We start from the raw sequence: 13,845 nt of genomic DNA on the forward strand, positions 1-13,845 counted from the left end.
CTCACCGAGTTCTTCTTTAGAAAATGCAAGAAATGTGCTTTCCTCATTCAGGTTTTTGTTAAAGTCTATACATAGCTCACTCACTTTTTTCTTCATTGCCTTTATTTCCTGTATCGGGAATGAATTGAACTTAGTGGAAAAAGCAAATAACAGACTTGGCAATTACAATCTTCCACATGAATAGTATTCACTTTTTCCAGCTAGGCTATTTATCTCATAACCAACAGTGAATACCAGCACTGATTAAGTAACACACTGTAGGTAGCGTCACACTTCACCATCCCTCAGCCTTATCTTTTATCTTTCTTTTGGTCCTGAGCAATATTGCTGCAAATGAACTTGGGGTTAGGATTATGGCTTCAACATTTCAAATGTGTCTTCAGATCATGGAGGACCAAACACAAACACCTTCTCTGAACAGCCTTACAGGCTAACATTCAATTACTTTATTTTATTTGAAAAGCCTAACTTACAATTTTAAGTGTAAACACAGCTACTAAAATCAGCGAGAATTAAGGGAGTAAAAATGAACATAACCAATTGAAAACCATGCCTTTGGAATTGTAAAGGTATGACAGAAAGAAGAATGCTCACACAAGACCAAACCATTCCAAAACCTTTTTAAAATTCCTGGTATTCACCCATCTGAAACATTTTCTAGTACATCTCATAGCACGTCCCTACCCCTCACTGTCAAGTCCACAACACAGTAGTGACCAGTAGAAGAACATACACCAAATACAAAACTTGGCAGACTATCATTACTCAATCTTTTACTTAAATGTAATTCAACTATTGTCACCTTGTAAAGTATTTCAAAATTCCTTTAGAGGCATGAGTTGCCTTAAAGCAAAGCAAATACACATGAAACTGTTTCCACTAACTGAAGGACATGGATGAAGAATGATTATTTTCTACAAAGGGGGAAGTCAATTCAAGAGTCATAAATAGAGATTAAATTCCAAAGGATGTTGTATAACAATAAGAAGTTTACTTCATGATTTTCAAAAGTGACAAGCGCTTTTTATATGCTTCATTAAAACCTCCCTTAAGGGGGCCAGAATTCTCAGCATGGCTTGTACTCCCTTTACACCGCCTCAAGCTTTTTTCAGTCAAAATGCTGAAGTCTTCCATGCATTTTATAACACTGGATAATAATTAAAATAGCTGTGGTCTTGTAACAATTACACATACTTCTGAAGCTTTGATTCACAAATAACATTTTAGAGAGCTCTCTTGGCTAGGATCTATCTAATTTAGGCATTCTCTATATGAAACTGATATTCTTGCAGATTGGCTTCTTTTACTGTGGAAGGCTCAGAGGTGATGCATACCACCTCTATCCACCAAGTGCCATGACTGTCCAACACATTAATTTAAAAAAATTTAGGGTGATAGAAATCTAAAGGATAGATCTGGAATTAAGAACAGTCAAGATCTGAGCAGTAATAAAGCAAGTCCAAAAGAACAAAGTTTAAATATATGCTTACTACAGCTTTACAATCATAATTTCATCCCTTTGACAGTTTGCCACCTTTACTTTATAAACCAGTAGCCAAATATTTACATTCTGCACTTCTTTAGGAAGATGGAGTCCATTTCTTTTTCCCACTTGAACTGATTTCTCTAGATATCTCTTTGTTTCAGGCTTTACATCTTCTAGGCTGCAGGTTTGCTGAAACAACAATATAGAATAATTACATTTACAACACAGCGTAAGAAACGTAGCAAGCATTAGAAGGGTCTGAACAGAGCTGTTCTTTAGAATACCACTGTTGTAAAAAAGAAACATTTCAGATTTCATGTGAAGGACTTCTCAGAAACAGTTACTTTATACTTTATACTGTATTCTGAAGCTGAAGTAGCATGGTTTTATGTTCTTCTACCAAGTACCTCAGCACATTTACATGCCACTATAATGGTAAGCCCTTTTAGTTTATAGTACAGTGCACTTGAGCTTTTTCTGTAAAGAAAGCTTTCTTACCTCCTGAAGAAAATTAGAAAATGAATTCTACCTTACACTTACAGGGGTTAAAAAAACCCAAAAGGTTTGATGTGTCACTGAAGGTTATCAAATGGCATAAAATTTGAGCATCTCTTCTCCTTCAGAACAAATCAATCAGTGACAACAAATAAAACATTATTTATATGTATGGTTATGTCTTTATGAAGATTCTTGACAACTCATTTCCTAAGGTAATTAATATTAAGGCACAAGATACTCATAACAGAACACCGATTAGTCTTGTTAGGGTCTTCCTTCAAACTGATGACAGCATAACTGTTTAAGTTGGTGACTTGCCATTTTCTCCTAAATTGAAATTAATGCCATACACATTACAAACATTTTAAAAAGGTGTCAACTCAATAGTTCCTCTTAAAAAAGATATATTCTATATAAGTTCACCTTCAAATATGAAGCTGTTAGAATGAGCTCCGACTTGTCTTAACAGCTCTTTTGTCAGCTTACCTACATACAATTAATTCCTGACTAGCGCTTCTGAAAAATAAGGACGTTGAAACATGCAAAGTTTGAGTTACACAACAGCATTCAGCTGTCAACTAATGATCTGTCAATGCAAATTACCTCTCTTCCTTAAAAAAAACAAGACAAGAACCCATTCCAGGCTAAAACAAATAAGAAAAAAAAGTGAAACATTGTTTTCCCAACTGTAATTTAAAAATAATCCACACAACACATAAGCAATGTCTACTCCCAGGAGTGCTCAGTAAATAGGATTAAAAATTTAGTGGAGATTGGTTTTTAGAATCATGAAAGAGTTTAGAACAGTTTAGCTTTATTTCCAGTCTGCAAAGAGCCACAAGTCCCAGTACAGCAGGACTGCTCAGCATTAGTACAATTGTGCCTAAAAATCTTACACATAGTCTACACACAAGAATTTCTAGAGTCCACTGAAAATTGGACAACAGTTACTTCACTTTGTTATAAACTAACTTTTCTAAAGCAACAGGCAGATTTATTTTAGTTTACCAACACTGACATAAGGCGAACGACGAATATTTTTTCTTTTTCCTATTATCCGTTTACAGGTCATTTTTAAAAGCAGCCATAGAAAGGATGATCTAACTACTATAGGTCACCACACAGCAAAAGTCAATGATGATTGAGCCATGAGACTGTATGACTGATTTTTTTGCAGTGCTCAGCCATTGCTTATTCATTTGTTTGTTTTTAAATAAAAGGATGTAAATGGTGGATCTCTCCTTTGTGGAGGAAAAGAAGTGAAGAAAACCATGTCCTCTGCCATCTCCAAGTCAAACCTCACATCTCCGTCCTCACTGGTGACAAATGCAGAAGGCAAGCCACACAGAGTATTTCCTAACACAAAGGAGAAAAAATAAACGCTATTACTCTACTTCATGCAACACGTGGGCTTCCCGCTCTGCTTCTGGCAAAGAATACTTCCCAAAATTCTGCACCGTTAGTGTTCTTTATCCTTCTCTTAAATACTACACATTTCTCCATATACTTCAAAGAAAGCAATGTTAAATAGCTCCTAGTCTTAATATTAGTCTTCATGAAATTTATCTCTGTCACAGACATGCTTAATGTAAAGACGATAAACATTCATAAAGACCTGTCAGGTCTTTAAGGATAAGCAAGCATATAAATCCTCACAGATACAGGAACCAAGGGTGTTCTCTGTTCATCTCTGAACTTATGTCTGGCCACAGCGGTCTATGTCGTCCCATATTTCCTTGAAGAGCAAACTCCACAACAGAACTGCTAATTTCAAATATATTACCCACATGAAATTCTGGAACTTTCCAGAAGTTTTAGAATAGTCATCATTGATGATTTTACATACTTTTTTATGTACTATTTCATACTTGTTTTGGGCAACCATGCTACCTTATTCCATGAAGAAATCTTCAGGCAGCATAAGAAACAAAATCTACTTAGAATGTCATGAACAAAAGCTGCAGCAGCTGTTTACATCAGGCTGAGTTTCCTGGGGGTGTGTGGGTGGAGAAGATTTGCAACATTCTTAAGCATGCCTCTGCTAGCCAACATGTGCAGATGTTGAAAGTAATAAAATTTAAAATGGTAGTTTCAGTACCAAATTAACCTTTAGTCCAAGTTTCCTCAAAGACCAAGACCTCAAAATAAAAGTTTTCTAAAGAATAGGACCTGGAACATGTTCTACAACATAAATTTATTCAGGAATTTTCCCCTCTGCCGTGTGGGGCAAAAACAGACAGCAGATTATTTTCAGTTGCTTTTAACTTTAATTAAATAAAAAAAAGCCTCATACATCTTTAACCATTAGCAGTTCTTAAATAAAGCAGAATTTAGGAATAAGAAACTTAGAAAAGTTTAGTCCTTTTTAATGGGAGCAAAACCATTCAGGATGTCACTGAGACGAAGCAGATTTACTCATCTTTTAGTGGACTAACTGTATTATAAATAATATTGGAGTGTGAGGGCCTTCAGCCTCCTCACCACATTTTAATCTGGCCTTTGTGCAGGATTATTAAACTGAACTTATATAGCTGACCTACTAAATTCTCAGTTAAACCATGAAAAACTTCATTTAACCACAATGTTTTACTGGCTTATCTAAACTGATGAGGTTATTTCAGCATAACATTTTGGTCTGTGGAAGGCCTTTTTTCTGTGCCTCTGCCTGATTTTTCAACTGAGAGTTTCTAAGAGGAGAAGACATTAGAAATGTAGCAAAATATTAACAAGTACTTGTGATTTGGAAATAATAAGACTTGATCAGTCTGGCACTACCAGCAATTTCACATCTGTTCTACAGCAAAAACTGCTACTACTTTCAGTTATGAAGCTGACATTTGCTCAGAGACTGCATCTCTCAAAAACTACTACTAAAACACGTAAGCTGCAGATCAGCTGAGAAAAATCTCTACAAAATTAATGGAGATTTAAGAAGCAGTTGTAACTGTTACAAAAGCCAAGTATTGATGCAAAGGAAAATGAGTAGGAAAACACCAAATGAAAACATTTTTTAAAAGAGATTATAAGAAAGTAAAACTAGCGAATAACAGCAGTTTTCACTACTATCAGAAATTACTGTAAATTAAAAGTAGATAGATGTAGTAGTAGATATAAAAATATATAGTAGTAGATACATAGTAGATAGTAGTAGATATACACAGATGTGGCAGATTAGACCTGAATGTATCTGTGTATATTATACTAGAGGGTGAGGAAAATCGCAGCAATTATTAAATATATAATAAATAATCTAATTAATAGCAACGCAATGGAAGGGGGGAATCAGCATAAGGCACAGAGGGGAAAAAAAAAAAAATCAACACAAGACACTATCTACCAACACTGGACAGAAGAGCCTCAAAACAGACTATTAATTACTTCCACAAACACATAAACAATACCTAGCTACAGGAGAACACTTCAAAACATGCCTAGAAAACACAGCAATATAAGACAATGGTATTGGAAGGCATGTTATAAGGTGCTCCAAATATTAATCTGGTTGCCAGTCAATGCTGCAAAAAGCACAAATGATGACTCCAAGAAACGGGACTCCAAGAAATATATTATCAGCATCACAAGAAAGTAAAAAATCAGTGGGGTTGAAAGTGAAGATTCCCATCTGACAACAGACAAATGCGTATACATATGTTTCAGTTTTCACATTAGACAGCTTCCGTGCATTATCTTTAAATTACACTTTTGGAAAATTATTAGTAAATGTCACTGGATGCATTTGAACAAAAATAAATGTTCTTCCTGTCTCAGCCACAAAATGAAAGAGTACGAATGAAGAATACAAGAAACCTGTAGTTGCTTGATTAGAAGGAAAGCTAAATAGAACCATAAAAGGGATAAAACCTAGTTCAACAGTAAATGTGTTTTTTGACTTAGTTTATTTTTGAGGCTCAGGCTACATACAAGGAGGAGCATACACTCTAGCTGTCTATAATTAGGAGATCAGATCAGTATTTTTGGAGGCTACTCCCAGTTACATGTTCTCATTCACTTTTATAACTTAGAACTCAACTTTAAAATTTAAAATTCTCAACAACTTCAATAAAGCACAATTTTGGATGCAAATTCAGAAGCAGTATAAGCCAACCTGAATATATTACTATATTGCATCTTTTCTTCCTCCTCCCTTGGTGATGCTCTGGGCAAATCAATTCAAGGACCTTGGCCATCAGAAAACTATGAATTCTATTTTTCCTGATGGATTTCCTTCTGCTAGTTAAGCTTCTTTGTACTGGCTCATTGGAAGATTAGACAAAAGTCAAAGCTGTTGCAATGGAGAGAGAAGGATACACACATCTAGACAAGAGAAGCCAAGAACAGGAACATAAAGTTACACTGGATTTTGTGGAACCACAGTCTTCCTGTATAGCTACGTCCCATCAGAAAGATTTGACTGAATGGACGCAGAGGAAACACACACACTGATGGGGATCAACAGAAATGCTGTGGATACTAAGTCTTTTATAGAAAAGATTTTCACTTTGGAATTTTATCTACATCTCCACAAGTTATGCAGATATAATTGTGATTTACCTGCAAATAAACAATCTTCTGAAACACATCTTCTCTCATGCTCATCTCCACATCAAAATTTGAAAGCTTTTTGTCAGCTTCTGTACTTGCTAAGCGTACCTCTTTGTCAGGTGAGACATGCTGGGGAAAATCCAACATGCTTCTTTCCACTGTTTAAAGAAAAGGCAATGAACACTTACACAGAAGGCTAGAAATGCTTTAAGGATAAGGATTTTCCCCCCTTCTGATATTTATTGAAGACATAAGAAACAAGCACACAAAGTAATCTCACACTTCAGATCAGGCTTGAAGCAAATAAAGCAGTTACAGATAATGTAAAAATGAATAGGTGAAAGGACAAAACTGTGCACTACACAGCAGTTTTACAGAAATTACCCAAGCCTAATTATCTCACCTTCTTCTACAACGTCAACTGAAAGGTGTGTAAATATCATACATAACTGATGAAAGATGAATCATTTGTGAATGAAGATTGACATTGTTTCATAGCTGGCACAGATGCTTCCATGTTAGCATTTAAAGTGAAAAGCTCTAAATCTTTCAAACAGGCCCATCTGTGTTGAAGTTATTTCTACATTGTTGAGAGAACAGTATAAAATCCCCATTTTCTCTTCTGTGTTTAAGGAGAAACAACAAAGCAAACACAGAAGATGCTGTCTATGTATTCTGAACTTCTAGAGATCAGAGATGAGCAATACTACTTTTTTCAAATACCATATTAAGATTAAATACGTTTGCTTATTAAAGGAACATAGCATCTTACAATGACATTGAACAGAATGAATTGTTCTGACCAGCTGAATTAACTTAATTAAAAATCAGTTATAAATTCAGTCTTCTCCACCTCTCCCAAAGCACGCTTTAAATTAACAACAATTTTAGGATGATTTAAAACTTTGTAATTTTATGTAATCTGAAGCTGTTTAATAAAACTCAGAGCTACCCTCAGCCCTTAGAATGCAAACACAGGCATTTTATTCTTCTTGAAGTCCACAGGAAACTTTCATGTTCCTTCCTTCTGTCCTCATGCCAAGATGTTTCAAAATGATAAAGTGAGTTTTGGCATCTTCCAAGCGAGATGTGACATCTGCAGTCAACTGTGCCTTTCAGATAAGTTCCAGTTACTGGAGTGTTTCACATAGATGTGAAAAGGACACCAAGGACTTAAAATTCCAAGGTTTTAATGGAAGTCTTACTGTAGTAATACTTCCTTTTTACATGCCATGGACTGTCACAAGTAAGTCATGTTAATTTCACGTACAATATTACCATTAAAAGCTTAAATGTGATGCACTACTGCAACAGGATGTAGAGGAAAAAAGTACATCTTGGAAGATGCAAGTTTTGGTGGCTATGCTGAGAAGCTGATGGCCACTACGTTCTCAGTTTTTCTTTTAACTTAATTTGGAGCAAAGACTTTTATGTCTTGATGAAAAAAACCTTACAATAATTATACCAAATACATTGGTACAATTAAAACTGAATCTGACAGGAAGCTGCTTGGAATAAGATTAGCCAACCTTTCTGCCAGCATTGATTCACATCAATGCACTGGATGTGCCTAAACTGTAATTCTAAGTAATGTAAAAACCAGTCTGATATTACAGTACAATCATTTTAACTGCAGGCTGCTTTTTTTTTTTCTTTTTTTCCTCCAAGCTAGAGTGGCCATTTTCAGCACTTCCCTTTCCATTGTAGATTTTCTAGAGGATTTAAGAGAATTTGACATTTTATTACACTGAATATTTTGAGAGTCACGCAGCTACCATGTGATAGATTTTTTAAAACAAAGACAACCAAGACATGTTTATTTTCTCCATCTCCTCTGACAGACAATTACTAACAAATTAACTGACTGACCTGTGCTTGATCATTACAGTCATGTATTGGCATGTCTTGTTAATTTATTCAGAATAATCTAGATGTGACTGCATGACCAACACCTCTCTCCGGATCCTTCAATGCCTTGCAGGATATAATATAAAAGTAAGCAAGTAAAGCAGTCCAGAAAAACATTCAAAAATTCCCCCATTCTCAACCATCACATCATATCAGTCTTTCTATTGTTCAATTTGTCTTGCTTGCCTCAGGTTTTGCAGTGCTTTAAGGAAGCACTGCTTGTCAGGTTTGAGTGTACCATGCTTACTTCAGACAAAACAGAGCCGTTGCACTTTGCTGCCTACCAATTGTACACAGTTGGAAAAGAAAATGTAACTCTGTGGAGCCTCACATGTCAAAACAAAACAGGTGACCAAAGCAGTTCTCTGGATGCGTCAAAGAGATCAGCAGCACAATTTTGCTAATCCTTAGTTTTGTTTCTCCAACAAAACAGCAGAACTGTGTGTAGCTGATCATGTTATTTGGCTGAGAGGTCCTGAAAGACTATAAGCATCTGAGGACCATTGAGAGGCCTCTACACAAGAGCAGCATGCACCAGAATTGTAAGCAACAACTACCTTTTCTCATTTCTTTATGTGCAGATGGAATATTCTATGGAAAGAACCACAGAAAACATACACTAACCTGCATATTCCACTTCTAAATCTGCCAAGGCTCGAACAGTATTTTCATGTGTTACTTCTCCAATATCAAGCATCCCAATGCTGTCATATACGTGCTTTGTCCTCCTGATTAGTTCTTCTGTTCTTGTTCTAATTTGCTCCGGAGACAGGTCCCATCTCAAAAGGTTTCGGCCTGGTGCTATGTACGAAGAAGCCTTGAGCTGGCTAGTAATTTCTGCTCCTAATGTCATTCTCAGTAAAAGCCGTGGCCCAATGGACCTGAAAGTACATAAATGATCTTTTCATAGTAAGATTCCGGTTCAAGAGGTAGTATACTGTAAACATTAAAGCAGAAATTAATAATTACAGTGTATTTTTAGAAGTAAGAACAACATCCTTTTTAAAGCCATAGCTTGTCTAATAGGACCATACACAGATGTTGCCCTTATCATGTAAGTCTAATTTTAAAAACATCAGAGGTTTGCCTTCGACATTTTTGATCTAAAGGATGACTAAGCCTGGACAAAGATATGAACTTCGGTATTGGCCAGACAGATTAAGTTACTATTCAGTCTAACAAAAAGAGAATTACAGCTCCTGAAACTCTACAGAAACAGACAGGCCTGCACTTCTGAAATAAGGAATAAAAACCATATAGTGATTTGTAGATAATGAAGACCGGGAACCGCAAAGATGCACAAAAGACACAAAAAAGGTAATTTGGTCATATTCATATAGCAAATAATTTTATATTTATATGGGATGTATGCCACCTAAGCAACCATGGGAGGAAAGCTAGTTGTTACTCACTTGATAATTTATTTCTTCAATTATTGTGGATTTTAAATAGACAGTTTTAGTCCGTTGCCAAAAATAATACATAAATTTACTGCAATTCAAATACTATTAATTAATCTTGATTATATAAATCAATCATATTTCACCTTTAGCTAGCATAAATGTTTACATACATAACCAATATTAGTGTGCTGCCTTTTTGCTAATCTTCTAGAAAACATTAAAAAAAGTTACTTGGAGCAATGAATCCAAATACAAGTTAACAAGATATTGGCTTCAGAAATAGAGCCTTCTCCTCTCCCACTCCAACAAATCAACATTCAACCTGGTATATAAAGGAAAAGAATTACAGATTTTGGCAACTGACAGAAGCGGGCCTAGTAGAAACCCACACGGTCAACAGGATGTCCACCTAAAAACTACATTAATAGCTCAGTTATATATGAAGCGGGTGCTGAGGGAGATAATTTGATAGTAATTAAAAGACAGCTTGCATTCAAGAAGCAAAACTTGCTGCAATGTTTAGCATCATAAGACAACCACAGGAGCATCAGAGGAGGATCTCTGGCTGGCAGAAACTTACTATCTGCCTCCCTCTTCCAGATGCATAATTTTAAAAAAAATAAAACACATGTTGTTATGCTAATAATTACACTTTCAACCACAACTAAAGACATATAAGAACACACACAGAGAGCTTGCTGCTAAAAAGGATGTTTACATAACACTATTTTGTAGCAAACACCTTAATGCTAGCTACTGTACTTGTATTAATTTTATTGCAAAACCAGTCTGCTATGTGTGTAAGTGCTCAGATACGTTTTGGCATACAATGCAGGGATCATGCATAACAGGACAGGCAATTTTAGCCTGAAGGAAAAAAACAAAGCAGAAGAGCAAGATGCCAACAATTTGAAAAGAGCTACATGGAGGACTTCTGTATGAAGGCAAGCCTTTTTATTAAATAAAAATTTAATTAAATAAAAAGTCTCACTTGTCTGTAAGAGGAACTGTCTATAAGCAGCCTGGGCAAAATTATTTTTATGCAAGACAAAAATGAAAAACAAAATTTCTATTCACCCACTAATGTTGAGATTTTTTCCCCTGTTGCGTTACCACAGTTTATTCAACTTCTTCTATACCCATGTAGACAAGATGTTTACTTTTCCCTTCTTTTGGCATATAGAAACATTGAAGTCCAACATATGAATGCTATAAGCCTGAAAATGAAGCCTGAATGAAGACTACTCCTTCTATGTCTGTTCTGTCTCTCTGGTAACAACTCATTTTCATTCAACTTATTTACACTACAATATGCATTACCTGGATCTCAAACTAAGAGATAGCCTCACTAAAGGAGTTTCACAAACGTAATCAAATACATGTCTATGAAACCGACAGCACAACCATGGCAGAAACTTAAAACTTAAGAGATTAATTCTGTTATTCATTCCATGTGACAAAGGGAACACCTGAACTTCACCAGTTTCAGGGTACAATATACACTGAACTGCCCTGTGTCTAATTTTTCACACATAGCTAGCGCAGCTCTGGTACAACCTCATGGGAGCTGAAGGGGATCCTGGTCAAAAGTTAAGTTCAAGGCTCTGATCCCCACTCCACCCTTCAAGAAAACCAGAAAGAATACGAAACATGCCAAATTAAAGGCAAAATAAAAGTAAAACAGAATCAAAGGAAAACATGAGCCTGAACAACAGAAAAGATGATTACTATGTTAAATTGCAGGATATGAAGCAGATATTCTTTTACAAAGGGAACCTACAGCTTTTTGTCATTTGTTATCTCCACCTAGACATGTAGAAAATAGCCCTGTTACTGACCAGCTATGTAGTACCAGAAACAAACATTAAAATAGTCTTAGAACCAACAGATTATTTTAATTTCAGCCTGTCCAACAATTTTAATTAATAATTGAAGTTGGACTGATTTAATGAATTTGAATGCAAGGTCCCTGGTACTGCAGAGCACTACTTTCAAATACCAAAAGGAGATGGCACCTGATTATCTTAGCATGTTAGCTAGTGGCATTGCATAAGTGATTACCGTGAATGCCCGCAGTTGTTGCCCATCTGTTAAAGGACAGCAAAACACGGAAGTGCCTAGTTTTGAAATGCTGATAAAAGTAAGCGATCTCTTACCTAAACCAACAAAGGCAACACAAATTCAGAAAGACATCTAAGCCTTTCTAATTGATCAAACGAAGGTAAGCCTTCAAAACCATAACATTTCACATAAAAATCCCCACATGCAACTCCTCAAATAATCATTTATAGACATGTGTTTTTATCTTGCTACAAGTCAATCAAATTGTAACTGGTCAATGTTACTGACATCAGACTAACAAAAAACAATACACAAGTAAAAATCTATGCACAGGTGAAATCTTGGCCATTTCTTTCATGCTTCAGTATTTCGTATTCTTTGACTGCAAAAAACCTACAAATAAATTAATTCCCAAAACTCCATTTAGCATACAGCAATAAAATTAATAATCTATTACTTAATCTTATTTGTTCAAACAATGAACAAATAAGCCATGCCAAAACTAAAGATTGAATAGACTATAAAGAAATAAGACAGAAGAGTATAGCTATACTAGCATGACTGTTTCAAAAATGCTCTGCAACTACACTTGTCATGTTATTAGAGAGAAAATGTTACAGTAAGTCATAACACTGAGGGAAATCAACTTCCCTGAGATAAACTGGAAAATAAATTATATTCAAATCCGGGAGGAACCAGATTCAAGAGTAAAACAGCTTTCTTCAAATAGCAACTGATAAAATAAGATGCAATTCTTATTTTAGGCTTGCTTTTGGAAAATGGTAGCAACATCATAGAATAGCCAACCATTGCCTGGACTAAGCAATCAGAAGTCTATTCAGTTTAAATAAGACACAAGGATAAACAAATGTGGGTCTGTAAATAATGTTATGCATGTACTGTGATTACCCCATGTGGCCATTCGTAGGCTTTTGCCAATGCCTGAACTGACCAGCTCTAACTGTTTCAGATATTACACAAATTTTCTGCAGTGTAGTACAGAATGGTAGACAAATGTAAACAAGCCTGGGTTAAGGATAAGATTCACATCCAGCAGCAGTATTGCCTTAAAACGTTCCTGTTTTTTCCTCCCTGTGCTGCTCATTTCTGTCCCAGTACATCAACCCATCAATGACACCAGCATAACTGTTCGCAGGGTAGCACTCCAAAGAGTCAGGGGTGCATATAGGTTAAAAATGAAGTGGACCAAAAAATGCAGAGGAACAGGTTTTTCAGCTTATCAGTGCTATCATCTATTTGATGTGTGACTTCAAAAGAATTGGGCTGCCCTAGACAAAAGATCAAAAGCATCAATGGCCACTTAAGCCTACACTACTGCTAGAACCACACATGAAATGCATTGATTTAGTTCAGCAAAAAAGGCTGAAGATCATGTCTGTCATTGAGCATACAATTTTAAGTCCCCCAAAGTGAAAAGAGCTATTGATGCCAAGAGGCAATACTGACATAAGAACAAATCAAAAGAAATTTGTCAGGAATATTTGTAAGCTAGAATTTTAACAGATGTTTGTAACTATTAGGACAGTCAAGATTCTGAAACAGCTACCCAACAAGCACCAGGAAGTAGAAAACCCTTTATTTTTATCATGGAGCTTGACCGCCTTACAAAATGGATTATATTTCTTGGTTACCTAAGGCAGCACAGGACTAGATTTGATCACCCTAGTTGTCCCTTTCAATTCTCATGTTCCTGTGAGGTTCTTCAAAACTAAAGCACCTTTATTTACATTGCATTTTTACTATGAACATCTAACTGGCCCCTGTTAGCAACCTGTACTGTTCTCTTCCGTGGATCAGTCTTACAGCACCTAGTAACATCCGTGGAATGACAGACAGGGCAGCCTGAAATATATTATACATCTGTGCAGTGCTTCATTGGTCAGAAGTTCACAAGGAAAGGCATAGGAAGTCTGGTTTGGATGTTCA

General features: G+C 35.9%; 1 protein-coding gene across 2 annotated transcripts in view; it reads right to left on the reverse strand.

Annotated features, from left to right (window-relative positions):
• Positions 1 to 13,845, reverse strand: part of NLN (neurolysin) — a 39,237-nt gene that overhangs the window by 16,869 nt on the left and 8,523 nt on the right. Inside the window, exons 1-5 of one of the 2 annotated variants that reach the window (XM_069879858.1) lie at positions 9,847 to 9,925; positions 9,059 to 9,315; positions 6,536 to 6,684; positions 1,568 to 1,675; positions 6 to 108 (exon numbers count right to left, since the gene is read on the reverse strand). In XM_069879858.1, the coding sequence (XP_069735959.1) occupies positions 6 to 108; positions 1,568 to 1,675; positions 6,536 to 6,684; positions 9,059 to 9,287 (589 nt within the window). In that variant the 5' untranslated portion in view covers positions 9,288 to 9,315; positions 9,847 to 9,925. Of the gene's footprint in view, positions 1 to 5; positions 109 to 1,567; positions 1,676 to 6,535; positions 6,685 to 9,058; positions 9,316 to 9,846; positions 9,926 to 13,845 lie in introns of those variants that run through there. The other variant, XM_069879857.1, reaches the window with a different exon arrangement.

Source organism: Phaenicophaeus curvirostris, chromosome Z, assembly GCF_032191515.1.
Source record: "Phaenicophaeus curvirostris isolate KB17595 chromosome Z, BPBGC_Pcur_1.0, whole genome shotgun sequence".
NCBI classification, from domain to species: Eukaryota; Metazoa; Chordata; class Aves; order Cuculiformes; family Cuculidae; genus Phaenicophaeus; species Phaenicophaeus curvirostris.